General features: G+C 33.1%; 1 protein-coding gene across 5 annotated transcripts in view; it reads left to right on the plus strand.

Annotated features, from left to right (window-relative positions):
• The window catches only part of LOC123913225 (putative disease resistance protein At3g14460), a 17797-nt gene continuing 3715 nt past the window's right edge, over positions 1-14082 (plus strand). The window contains exons 1-7 of one of the 5 annotated variants that reach the window (XM_045963866.1): positions 100-335; positions 466-530; positions 2720-5234; positions 6054-7002; positions 7448-7487; positions 7854-7982; positions 8311-8678. In XM_045963866.1, coding sequence (XP_045819822.1) covers positions 2754-5234; positions 6054-6989 — 3417 coding nt within the window. In that variant the 5' untranslated portion in view covers positions 100-335; positions 466-530; positions 2720-2753 and the 3' untranslated portion in view covers positions 6990-7002; positions 7448-7487; positions 7854-7982; positions 8311-8678. Of the gene's footprint in view, positions 336-465; positions 531-2719; positions 7488-7853; positions 7983-8310; positions 8679-14082 lie in introns of those variants that run through there. The other 4 variants (XM_045963862.1, XM_045963864.1, XM_045963863.1 and 1 more) reach the window with 4 other exon arrangements.

Consider the following 14082-nt stretch of genomic DNA (forward strand, 5'->3'; position numbering starts at 1 on the left):
GCTTAAAAACATCTTTCATAAATCAAACTTACTCATTTACTCACTCTAATTTAACTACAATTTTACTCGAGTAATTTTATTAAGTTACACCCTCAATTTCCTTGCAAGTGATGGGAAGGTGCTATCTTTATGTGTGGTGTGTGGAAAGACTACGATTAAGGATATGGTCAAAGTACATACTACATACATACTCACTCCTATCATTCATTTCCTACTTCTTAGTTCTTAACTCACTCATTCATCTTTGATTTGTGCTTCCTCTAAGTCTTTCTTTGGGAGATCTCTTTCTACAGCTTCACTTTGTTACTTTGTTTGTTTACAAACAATTAATTCAAGTAATTTTTCTCTCTAAATATTAATTAGTAAACACATTTTACTCATCATAAATAACTTCCGTTGGTAGTTTTCATGTTATATTATTACCTGTTAAATCTTTCTCTAAATCTCTCTCTCTTTTCTTTGCAGATCTTAGTTTGTGTTTTTCTGACAAAGATCTCACTTTGTTTGTTTGTTCGTTCTCACACTTTCAGGTAAATCTCTTCTCTTCCTTTGTTAACAAAAGTTAATCTTTTAAATTATCTATTTGTCACAATATATTTAGAATTTTATGTAAAGAAAAAAATCACTTTTTTCCCACTGGTTTTATTTAAGGAGTGCTTGCCTGTTTGTTAATTGGATGCATTTGTTTTTTAAAGCTTTAAAAAAAATCGCTTTTGACAAAATAATTTTATAAAAATACAATTTAAATGATAAAAATCTGTTTTAAAGACAAAATTGGATTTTTTCTTAAACAAATCTCATATAATTCCACCCATTATAGATTTTAATTGTTTTTTTATATATTTTTAAAAATATTTTTATGTAAATTTAATTAAAGGTAGTAAAAGTAACTTACAATTCAATTGTTTGAAATTAAAAGAATAATTTAGACATTTAATAACTCAAATATTCATGTTAGAGATTTTCGACTTGGATCCTCCAATTTTTTCCTCATGTTTTCTCTCATTTTCTTACCCTAAGGGTTGATAAATTACAAAGAATAAAAATACACTTAAGAAGAGAGAATCAACCATTAAATTAAAAAAAAAAAAAAAACATGAGAGAAAGATCGGAGAGGATCCTTATGTTTTGTAACTCAAAATCGCATAGGGCTCTTGTGGACCCAATAATGAAGTATGATGAGTGGTTTCAAACAGTGACAAAGACTTTTAGAGTTATTGCTAGGACACAACTTGTGTTTAAAATTGTACTCCTTTTACCAAAAAATAGTACTACTTATGTTTTTTGCATGTGCTGCTGTCTCCTTTTTATGTTTAGGTTTATGAAATTGATTTTTCTATGTTAAAATTATAAAGTTTTGGTCTTTCAGTTAAATTTTTATATTTAAAAATAATAATTTAATATATTTTAAATTATATTATATATTGCGTCAAATAAAAAATAGGTGGCATACAATCTGATAGTAGTGAATCATCAAACTACATTAAAATACATGAAAATTTAACTCTTCAAAAACCTCGATTGCATTTTAAAAAATTATTCATATTTATAATTTAATTAATCAAATATAAATAATTAATTTATCTGGTTATTTTAGATTTTCTAAATGAATTTTATGGTGCACGAATTTTTTTTGACAAAAAATTTGTTTTTAAAAGCTTCAAATAAGAAATTGGTTTAGATAACTTCACTTAAAATACCGTTTCACATCTTTTTTTTATTTTGTTAAAAAAATTAGATGATAAAACTTAAAAAAATCTCTAAAATAAATTAATATAAGCAAGTGTATTTTTTTATTTTGAAATAATTTATTGAATTACGGTAATTGATAATAAAATTAGTTCATTTAAATTTTGAGACATTGTGTAAGATTTTATTTTTATTAACAGTTAACTTTTTGGGAACCAAAAACATGTGACTTTTTTTTTAACTAAAAACAAAACAGAAAATCTGATTTTTTGTATTTCTTTTAAAAAATTATGAAATTTAATTATAAATAGTAAAAGTTATTTCAAATTTATTTGTTTTAAATTAATAGAGTAATTTTGACATTCATTAACTTATATATTCATGTTAGAGAATTTATCTTAATAAAAATAACATTTTTTTAAAACGATATCTCTTAAAAATAACCTTTATGAAAAACTATTTAAAACAGTTTCTTATTTTAGAGATTTTTTGAAAATTTATTATTTAAAATAAATTGTAATAAAATGATGAAATATTTAAAATAAATTTTTACGATAAGCTATTTAAACTAATTTTTCTTTTGAAAAAATTATTTGTTAAAAAAATTTAGCATAAAAATTATACAATATAAAAATGATTTTTTATAAAATGCTAAAAAACTATGGCGAAGAGCATCCATCATTCTAATATTTATTTTCAATGTAACCAACAATTTTTTCATTTTTTGGGTTATATATTAAAGGTATAATCTACCTATAATTTATTGATTATTTTTATAATTAATAAAATATAGTTATGAAAACGGACAATGAATTGGTCCAAATGATAAGAGTTTTGATCCCCTTAAACATGTGTTCAGGGGTAAAAGAAAAAGAATAGAGTTATGAAGAAAGATAAGAGTCCCATGATTTACAATTTTAGATATATAGGAAAAATGATGTTATGTTGATGTTACTATTAAAGTTTATAATTCTTCTTGTTTCATGAATTTAATGTTACTTGACAGAAAAATACATTTTTCATCTTGCAGAGAGGCTTTGAGACTGTGCTTCAGATTCAATATCATGGCAAAGTTGGTTGCTGAGGCATTTCTTTCTTCTTTCGGTCAATATATTTTTGAAAGGTTGGCTTCAAGTAATTTGGCAGACTATTTTCGTAGAGGCAAACTTGACAAGTTGGTGGAAGAACTTGAGTCTACACTCGATTCTATCACCCAAGTGTTAGATGATGCAGAGATAAAGCAATACCAAATCCCAGACGTCAAGAAGTGGCTTGGTAATGTTAAACATGCTATGTATGAGGCTGATCAACTACTGGATGAGATTGCTACTGATGCGCCACTGAAGAAGTTGAAGGCCGAATCTCAGCCTTCTACTAGCCATAATATTGTCAACTTCATTCCAACTTTGACTAATCCATTTGAATCCAGGATCAAAGAATTGATAAAGAGCCTACATTCTCTTGTAGAGCAGATGGATACACTGCAATTGAAAAATCAAACATATGCCAGTAATGCAGTTGGATTCAATTCGAAACCTCCAGGAATAGAAGAAACTACATGTTTGGTGGATGCATCTGACATATATGGTAGAGACGTTGATAAAGAAGAAATGATCAAAATTTTACTTTCTTCAGAAAATGATAGCAGCAACAAGACACCTATAATCAGCATAGTTGGTTTGGGTGGGATGGGCAAGACCACTTTTGCTAAGCTTGTGTACAATGACAACAAGATAATGGAGCATTTTGAACTTAAAGCTTGGGTCTATGTTTCAGAATCTTTTGATGTTGTTGGACTCACCAAAGAAATTCTCAAGACATTTAAATCTCCGGCAGAGGGTGAATCAAATTTAAATCTACTCCAACTGCGGCTGCAACAAACACTAACCGGCAAAAAGTATCTGCTTGTTTTGGATGATATTTGGAATGGAAATGAGAAGAGTTGGATGCAGTTACTACTTCCTTTTGACCATGGATCTTCTGGAAGTAAGATTATTGTGACAACACGTGACAAGGAGATAACATATGTCCTGAAATCCACCAAGTTATTTAATTTACAACAATTGAACAAAAGCGATTGTTGGAGTTTATTTGTGACACATGCGTTTGGTGGCAAGAATTTGGACGAATATCCACATCTTGAACAAATTGGCATGAAAATAGTCGACAAGTGTGGAGGGTTGCCTTTAGCAGTTAAAACACTGGGCCAACTCTTGCAAAGAAAATCTGACCATGAATGGAGGAAGATATTAGAGACTGATTTGTGGCGATTATCAGATAAGGATAACGACATTAACCCAACGCTGAGATTGAGTTACCATAATCTCCCATCTAATCGGAAGCGTTGTTTTGCTTATTGTTCTTTATTTCCCAAAGGTTATATTGACAAACATGAATTAATCAAGTTTTGGATGGCAGATGGTTTGTTGAAGTGTTCCGGAGCAGACAAAAGTGAAGAAGAGTTGGGTAATGAAATTTTCACCGATCTGGAGTCAATTTCATTTTTCCAGAAATCATTTTTTGGATTTGTCATGCATGATCTTGTCAATGATTTAGCAAAATCAGTGTCAGGAGAATTTTGCATGCAAATAGGGGGTTCTAGGGTGGAAGGTATCCCTGAAAGAACACGCCACATTCTGTTGTCTAGTCAATTAAATTGTGGTGATAAATTACTAGAGTCAATTTGTAAATGCAAGGGACTACGTAGTTTGATAGTAAAGAGCAACACAACTACGTTGATAAGCAACGATGTGCAACGTGATCTGTTTTCAAGACTAACATGGTTGCGGATGTTATCATTTAGATATTGTGGTCTGTCAGAGCTAGTTGATGAGATAGGCAATTTAAAACTTTTGCGTTATCTAGACCTTTCTCACACAGAGATTAAAAGCTTACCTGATACCATTTGTATGTTGTATAATTTGCAAACACTCTTGTTGGAAAGGTGTGATGAATTGACAGAGCTTCCTTCAAAATTTTCCAAACTCATCAATTTACGTCATCTTGAACTCCCTTTTCGTTATAGGCATGTCCCTGTTTTAAAAAAGATGCCAAAGAATATAGGAAAGTTGAACAAACTACAGTCCTTGCCTTACTTTATTGTGGAAGAGCAGCATGGGTCTAATATTAAGGAGTTGGAGAAACTAAACCATCTTCATGGAAGCATTCATATTAAAGGACTGGGTAATGTCATTGATCCTGCGGATGCTGTGATGGCCAATTTGAAAGATAAGAAGTATTTAGAAGAATTATATATGGATTTCTGTAAGAATGGAAGAGAAGAAATGAATGAGTTGATTGTTGAAAGAAATGTATCTGTGTTGGAGGCTCTTCATCCAAATAGCAACTTGAAGAGGTTGACCATTGTAAACTACAGTGGTAATTCTTTTCCAAATTGGCTAAGGGGTTCTGATTTACCCAACTTGGTATCTTATATAATGCTTAAAGAGGTTTATATAAGAGAATGTCCAGAATTGAAAAGGATTCCGCCTCAACACCTTCCTTCTTTACAAAAATTGGAGATAAGTGATTGCAACAAGTTGGAGGAATGTTTATGTCTTGAAGGATCTCCATTGCTTAAAGAGCTTTATATAAGAGGATGTCCAGAATTGAAAAGGATTCCGCCTCAACACCTTCCTTCTTTACAAAAATTTGAGATAAGTTATTGCAACAAGTTGGAGGAATGTTTATGTCTTGAAGGATCTCCTTTACTTGAAAATGTTTCTATAAAAAGATGTTCCAAATTGAAAAGGGCCCCCTTGCCTCAACACCTTCCTTCTTTACAAAAATTGGTGATAAGTGATTGCAACAAGTTGGAGGAATTGTCATGTCTTGAAGGGTTTCCTTTGCTTAAAGAGCTTTATATAAGAGAATGTCCAGAATTGAAAAGGATTCCGCCTCAACACCTTCCTTCTTTACAAAAATTGGAGATAAGTGATTGCAACAAGTTTGAGGAATGTTTATGTCTTGAAGGATCTCCATTGCTTAAAGAGCTTTATATAAGAGAATGTTCCAAATTGAAAAGGGCCCCACTGCCTCAACACCTTCCTTCTTTACAAAAATTGGTGATAAGTGATTGCAACAAGTTGGAGGAATTGTCATGTCTTGAAGGGTTTCCTTTGCTTAAAGAGCTTTATATAAGAGAATGTCCAGAATTGAAAAGGATTCCGCCTCAACACCTTCCTTCTTTACAAAAATTGGATATAAGTGATTGCAACAAGTTGGAGGAATGTTTATGTCTTGAAGGATCTCCATTGCTTAAAGAGCTTTATATAAGAGAATGTTCCAAATTGAAAAGGGCCCCACTGCCTCAACACCTTCCTTCTTTACAAAAATTGGTGATAAGTGATTGCAACAAGTTGGAGGAATGTTTATGTCTTGAAGGATCTCCTTTACTTGAAAATGTTTCTATAAAAAATTGTTCCAAATTGAAAAGGGTCCCCTTGCCTCAACACCTTCCTTCTTTACAAAAATTGTACATTTGTGATTGTGAAATGCTGGAAGCATCAATTCCTAAGGGTGATAGTATGATAGAGTTAGTTCTAGAGAGATGTGATCGGATTTTGGTAAATGAATTGCCGACCAGCTTGAAAAAGTTTGTCCTTTTGGGAAATCGGTACGTCGAGTTCTCCGATGAGCAAAATTTAGTAAAGTGTACCGTTCTTGAAGTGTTGAAGTTTGATTTAGAAGGAATTGTAAAACGTCCCTCTTTAGATCTGCGTTGCTATAATTCTCTTCGTAATCTTACAATAAAAGAATGTCACTCTTCCTCCTCCTTGCCTTTTTCACTACATCTGTTCACCAATCTTGAATATCTCAAGTTGTACGATTGCCCACAGCTGGAATCATTTCCAAGTGGAGGTTTGCCTTCCAACTTGACCAGACTTGAAATAGAGAATTGCCCAAAACTGATTGGTTCGAGAGAGGAGTGGGGTTTGTTCCAACTCAATTCTTTGAAAGTTTTCAGTGTTAGTGATGCTGAGTTTGAAAACGTGGAGTCATTCCCAGAGGAGAATCTGCTGCCACCAACTCTTGTATCTCTTTCTTTGTATAAATGTTCAAAGCTAAGAATAATGAACAACAAGGGTTTTCTCCACCTCAATTCTCTCGAATATCTATGGATTGACAACTGCCCTAGTCTTGAGAGCTTGCCAGAGGAGGGTCTACCCAGTTCTCAATTGTGGATTAAAGAATGTCCAATAATTAGGGAGAAGTACAAAAAGGAGGGAGGAGAGCGTTGGCATACAATTCGTCACATCCCTCATGTGGAGATTGACTACATCATTGAGCAGCACGAATGAGATGTGGCCCCAGGCAAGTACAACCAACCCATGTGTTCATTTTCTCTTTATTTATTTATTTATTTATTTTGACTCTCTATTTGATGTTGAACACTCACAACTGTATCTCAACGATCTTGTCGTTCCTACCATTTTTGTTGGGTAGCTAGCTATAGCTTCAATCGACCAATTTTTCACTATCATTTTCAGTTTGTTGGGTAATCAAGATTATTGTATAATCTTCATTGTAACATTATTTTAAGATTTTTTTTTTTAATCATCCTTACACCGTCATTTATTTTTTTGAAATAGAATTCTTTTGTGTATCCTTGTTATTCTATTTTCTGAATAATATTTCCATCTCTGCCAAAATGAATGGTTTTCTAAAAATTGTGTTTTTCAATTCCAATAAAAAGTACAATTCTTCTCTGTTATTCTTCTCGGTCTCACTTTGTTTTGTGTCCCCTTTTCTTTTCTAGAAATAAAGCAGGAAGACAGCTTGGATCAACCAATTACCAGGTGACGATTTGGCCTTTTACTCTCATTTTCATTTATATTTTTTTCCTTTATAATTGTTAACATAATATTACATAAAACAAAAATTGAATGTCATGCCACTTTGTTGTCAAAAGGAATTTCAGTGGATTCATTGGCATCCCACTCGAGAAAAAACCACTGTCGAAGATTTTGACATACTCCGTTGTGTTTGTGTTTTCTGAGACAATTGTAGATTTGTTTAATTGTCTTTTTAAAATCTTAATGAAGATTAATCTATTGTGTATTTCTTCTATCTTAATGCTAAAATTATATTTGGATATAATGACATGTTATATATTGTTTCATTTTGGAAACTATGAACCAAAATGTTGCTGCCATATGTTGTAGGTTTGGATGAGGCATAAGGATAATGTGACGATGCTTATGGAACTATGTCATTTTTTGCATCAAGTTATCGAAGAATGATGAATATTAAAGAAGAAATTGAACTCTTGTCTAAGTTCTCAAACTGATCAAGTAAGTCCATTGCACATTCTTTGGAGTATGTGATTTCTCATTATCTCATCTTGCTAAAATTTCCTTATTTCAGAGACAATTGTAGATTTGTTTAGTTGTCTTTTTAAAAACTCAGTGAAGATTTATCTATTGTGTGGTAGTTTTGTATTCCTTTTGTCCTTTACTATTTACACGTTAGAATCTTATTTACGATGCTTAACGGTTCTATAATAACAATTCTGCTTATATGTCAGATCAAAACAATGAGATCATAACTTTAGTTTGATGAACTAGGCAGTGTGGTTTAAGATTTGTTCCTATTGAATGATTGTTAAAAATCTGGATGCAGGGTGCTGAAAAGAAAAGAGGTAGAAGAATAGGAGGAAAATCTCAATAGATGATGATGATATAGAAAATATTCCAAGTTCAAAAAAGGGTAATCAAAGACCAAGAATTGAGTCAAAAAAACAATCTTTGTCAACTATTGTTGAGTATGGCTCATAATCATTGTTAAGTGGGCAGGGTCAATCGAGCGGATTAAGAGAGGCCCGTCTTTGGACTAAGCCCTACAGTTTGTTGTGTGGTGGTGACTGGTGGTTTGGTTTAGGGGTGATGTTGTAGTTTGGACTGTAGTATTTAAATACAAATTGTGCATTGTAAAACTTATTTTTCATTGTTAATACAAAGGAACTGCAGTTGCTGAATTTCGTTACCAAACATCGTGTGTTCATTGTTTGCATTTATTGCTTCTTTTGCTTCCTTTGCATCATCTTCGATTTTCTGGTGTTCGCTTGTGGCCTGGACCAAGATAGATCCCAAGAGGTTCGTATTTCTGGCAGTTCCTTCTGCTATGCTTCAGATAATTACTTCCTTTGCTTAATCCCTCACATATTGGTTAGTTGTTTGTTAACCATATTATAATAAACACATCAATTTACAGAATGCAAGTGGTAGAAGATTAACAATAAATAAATAAATAAAAATCATTAATTGCATGTGAACAGAGGCTGCCTACAAGGATTTTCTCATTTTTCTCTGCTGTATTCATGTTATATGCCTAATAGACCATCATCGGCATCATAAGTTTTGCGCAGGCAGCATACAACTTCTTGAGCATCTAACTTCGGTGCTTCATTTGCACATATTATTTATAACCATCTCATCAGTCATCACATTCTTCATTTTCAATTTTTACTTGTTGAGAACCTTTTTTTCTTACATGGACATTCATATTTGTCATTGTTCATCGATTAATTAGTTTCAAAGCATGCTTATATGAACTTTCAGAAAGAGACAATTCTTAGAAGTATATTTCAAAGCATGTCATATGTCAAATATAAACGATCATCAGTTTTGCATAGCATAGAACTTATAGATTTATCTAATTTTTAGTTCTGCAGCCAGAAAATACTCAAAATTAGTATACATGATGCTATATATATATATATATATATATATATATATATATATATATATATATATATATTTATCTGATATGTTTGTTGAAACAAAAAGGTCTTCACAACATGATGCTATAATTAACCACATTTTCACATTCCATCGATTCAAACATTTCACATCACCACTTTTTAGGGGAACTTAAAAAATGTATTGGAGGAGGATTTTGGAGTTCTCAGATAAATTCTTCAAATCCTGTTCACACTGTTAAAGTCTCTAAAAATTAAAAATATATTAATCATTTTCAACAAAATCACACTGAGGTTTTAAATCGCTATTGCAATGTCCAAATGGCTGTCATGTCACCGTACATGGTACTGTAAAGGATAGCATTCAATTGTGGCTGGTGTAGCCACAACCGCAGCTGCAAAACATGAAAAATTTTGATGTAGCATCCAAAATTGTTGCCATAGACATTTTTTTAAGACCTTGATTGTTATTACCATCTTTTAGGGATACTTGATCTTATATGCTTTGTTTGTGTGTTTTCATGTATAGTATTAGTAACTACACTATCTTGTCAATATGGATGTTTCCATCACGTGGCTCCTTGGCTCAGGGTCTGTTCAATTTGTTTCTCTAAGTATAAGGGAGAGGCAAAAAAGGAAAAGCTGTACGTATCCGTTAATCAGTTTGATCCTATTCAGACCTTTTTTTAGGGACCAAACCGATTAATGGAGATATCTTTAAGGACCTATTCAGACCTTTTTTTCTTTAAGGGATCAATCTGAAATAAAAAATGTCTTTAAGAAACCATTTTACTAATTAAGCCAAAACTAATTTGTAGGACATTTATTTCGACTATTTCGAAAATATATGGCTCGTTTGAATTAACTTATTTTAGAGTTTATGCAAATAAATCAGATTTTATGTTAATTTATAAATTCCATTAACAAAATTGTATTTTTATAAGATATTTTATTATAAATTACCTTGATAAACTTATAATATAATACATAAAAAATTATTTATTTACATAAACTAAAAAATAAGTTAATACAAACCGGCTTATAATATAGAAGGGTCTTGCTAACAAGTTCTCTCATATCACTCTTTAAGCATTCCATTTCAATTTTTAACATGTTACTTCACACATTTTCATAAAAATTTCACAAAAACCTAATATTTAAGATACTTAAAAATGTCAAAGAGTATGTTGCATGGGTACTCCATTTTAGACAGAGTATGTTGCAATGTCCAAATGGCTGTCATGTCACCGTACATGGTACTGTAAAGGATAGCATTCAATTGTCTTTCAGGGTTGAAACATGTCATTAATCCCGCAGAGGCTGCAAAAGCAATTATGAAAGATAAGAAGCATCTCGAAGAATTAAATATGCAATTTAGTGACAGTTTCGAAGTCAATAATAATGGAAGAGAATTGGATGTGTTGGAGGCTCTTGAACCAAATAGCAAATTGAAGAAACTCACCATTGAAAACTATTGGTTTGATTGGTAATTCAAGCTCTGAAGCATTATAACCTCTGAACCAGCGCTTCAGCCTCTGAAGCAACATATCCTCTGAACCTCACAACCTCTGAAGCTGATATAAGTTCTGAAGCTCTGAAGCTCTGTTTTGGTTCTGATACGCGTTTCTGTTTTACTTAGCTTTTTAGAGTTAGTTAGTTAGTTTTGTACAGTTGTAATTCAGTTACGTTTTGTTTGTCCTAGGTAGTTATGCAGTTACTTGCATTTGAAGTAACCACCTATTGTATATAAACAATTAAGGCCCTTTGTGGAAGAATAAGATTTTTACTTTTCCTTTATTCAATTTCTGCTTATTCTAAATTCATTCTTCATTCATCTTTCACCCTTCAGTGCTCTTTGTTTTGGGTTAATCCCCAACAAAGTGGTATCAGAGCTTTCACGATCCTAGGGATCTTGATTCGGATCTTTCACAAAGAAAGAGCATCAAAGGTTGCAGTGATTCAATCATGGCTGGGAAGAGTAATTTCCATGCGAATTTGCCAATTCTTGATGGAAAGAACTGGGATACATGGGTCAAACAGATGAATGTGATATTCATTGTTCAAGAAGTGGATGAACAAGTGAAGACAGTTCTTGATCCATTACCAGCAAATGCAACAGCAGAACAGAGAGCAACGTTCAGAGAAGCACTGAAGAAAGATAGCAAAGCTCTATTTCTCATTCATCAATGTGTTGATGCCAAGGTATTTGAGAAGATTGCAGATTTCACAACGTCCAAAGAGGCTTGGGACACTTTGCAGAAGAGCTATGGTGGTGATGCAAAGGTCAAGAAAGTGAAATTGCAAGCCTTGAAGAGACAATATGAGCTGTTGGAGATGAAGAATGATGAGACAATTGCAGATTACTTCACAAGAGTGGTGACTCTCACCAATCAGATGAAGAATTGTGGAAGTAATCTTGCTGAACAGGAAACAGTGGAAAAGGTACTTAGAACTTTAACTTCAAAATTTGAGCACATTGTGGTGACAATTGAAGAAACAAAAGACTTAAATGAAATCAAGATTGAAGACTTGCAGAGTACACTTGAGGCTCATGAGATGAAGCATGGTGGAAGAAACCATGGCAAAGAAGATGAGCAAGCTTTGTTTGTAAAGTTCAAAAAGTACCAAGATGACAAAAAGAAATGGCAGAAAAAGAAAGAGTTCAAGAAAGGGAAAGAAAGTGTTGAAGACAAGCCTGAATCCTCAAAAGAAGGAGGAGGGAAAAAGAAGAATTATCAAAAGAAGGATAAGAGCACCATTCAGTGTTACAATTGTGACAAATATGGTCACTATGCTAAAGAATGTAAGGCTCCTAAGAAGAACCAAAGTCAAAATAGTGGAGAAGAAGCAAATGTGGCACAGGATGATTCAACATCAGAAGATGATGTGAATTTCATGGTGACAATTACTGATGAAGCAGCAGATTTCATGGTTTGGTACTTTGATACAGGGTGCTCAAATCATATGACAGGGAATAGAAGCATCTTAACTGATTTTGACAAGTGTTTCAACACAAAGATCAGGCTAGCAGATAGCAATTCCATTGCAGCTGAAGGCATTGGAAATGTAGTGATACAGAGAAATAATGGAAGGAAAGCAGTGATTGAGAAAGTTCTATATGTGCCTAGTATGAAATGTAACTTGATGAGTGTAGGTCAGTTACTTGAGAAAGGGTTCAGGGTAGTGCTAGAAGATGAAGCACTGAAACTCTTTGATTCAAAGAACAGATTAATTCTGAAAACAGCACAAAGCAAGAATAGAACCTTCAAGAGTCAAATCAAAGCAATTGAAGTTGAATGCTTAGTTGCAACTGCTGAAAGTAAAGACAGTGACTTATGGCACAAGAGGTATGGTCATTTGAATTTCAAAAGCTTGTCTATGCTTAATTCAAAGAACATGGTGTTAGGACTGCCTAGTGTTATACCTCCAGTTGATACATGCACTGTATGTTTGTTAGGAAAACATCCTAGATCATCTTTTAAAAGTAACTTGCCTATGAGATCTAGTGAAGTGCTAAATGTTGTGCATTCTGATATTTGTGGACCAATTGATGTGTTATCAACTGGTGGGAACAAATATTTTATCACATTTGTTGATGAGTATTCAAGGATGATATGGCTATATCATATAAAGGCTAAAAGTGATGCATTTGAAGTATTCAAGAAATTTAAAACACTGGTTGAAAAACAAAGTGACAAGTCAATAAAAGTGTTGAGAACTGATGGTGGAGGAGAATATACATCAAAGGAGTTTGAGAATTATTGCAAAGAGCAAGGCATAATTCATGAAATTACAGCACCATACACTCCTCAACACAATGGTCTTGCTGAGAGAAGGAATAGAACTATCCTGGATATGGCTAGAAGCATGGTAAAGCAGAAGGGTTTGCCACATAGATTTTGGGGTGAGGCAGTTTCTACTGCAGTATATATCCTAAACAGATGTCCTACCAAATGCTTAGACAAAGTGCCAGAAGCTATATGGAGTGGTTCAATTCCATCTGTGAAACACTTAAAGGTATTTGGTTCCTTGAGTTACAAGCATGTGCCAGATGCAAAGAGAAATAAGCTAGATGACAAAAGTGAACCTGTGATATTTGTTGGATATCATAGAACTGGTGCATATAGACTGTATAATCCCACATCAGACAAGATAGAGATCAGCAGAGATGTGAAAGTACTTGAGAATGAAAGCTGGGATTGGAAACAGAAATCTGTATCTAAGAAAACCTGTGAAGTGGACTTAGATGATGGATTAAGCAACATAGATGAACCAGTTACTTTTGTTAATCCAAATCAAGGTACTAATCATGAAGAAGATATGCACACCTCAAGTGATGATGATGATAGAGTTCATCTGACATCAAGACCTCACAGAGTTACTCAGATTCCAAGAAGGTTAGCAGATTGTGAAATGGTTCCAGATAATGCTGTAGACAATGAGGGTGACATTGTGCATTATGCTATGCTTGCAGACACTGAACCTTTAGATGTCAAGAGTGCACTAAAGAGTAAAGTGTGGTTAGAAGCAATGATTGATGAGCTGAAGTCAATTGAAAAGAATAAGACATGGGACCTGTGCAAGCTACCTTCAGAGAAAAGAGCAATTGATGTGAAGTGGGTGTACAAAGTGAAGCAAAATCCAGAGGGCCAAGTAGTCAAGTACAAGGCAAGACTTGTGGCCAAAGGTTTTCT

This window comes from Trifolium pratense, linkage group LG3, assembly GCF_020283565.1.
Source record: "Trifolium pratense cultivar HEN17-A07 linkage group LG3, ARS_RC_1.1, whole genome shotgun sequence".
NCBI lineage: Eukaryota > Viridiplantae > Streptophyta > Magnoliopsida > Fabales > Fabaceae > Trifolium > Trifolium pratense.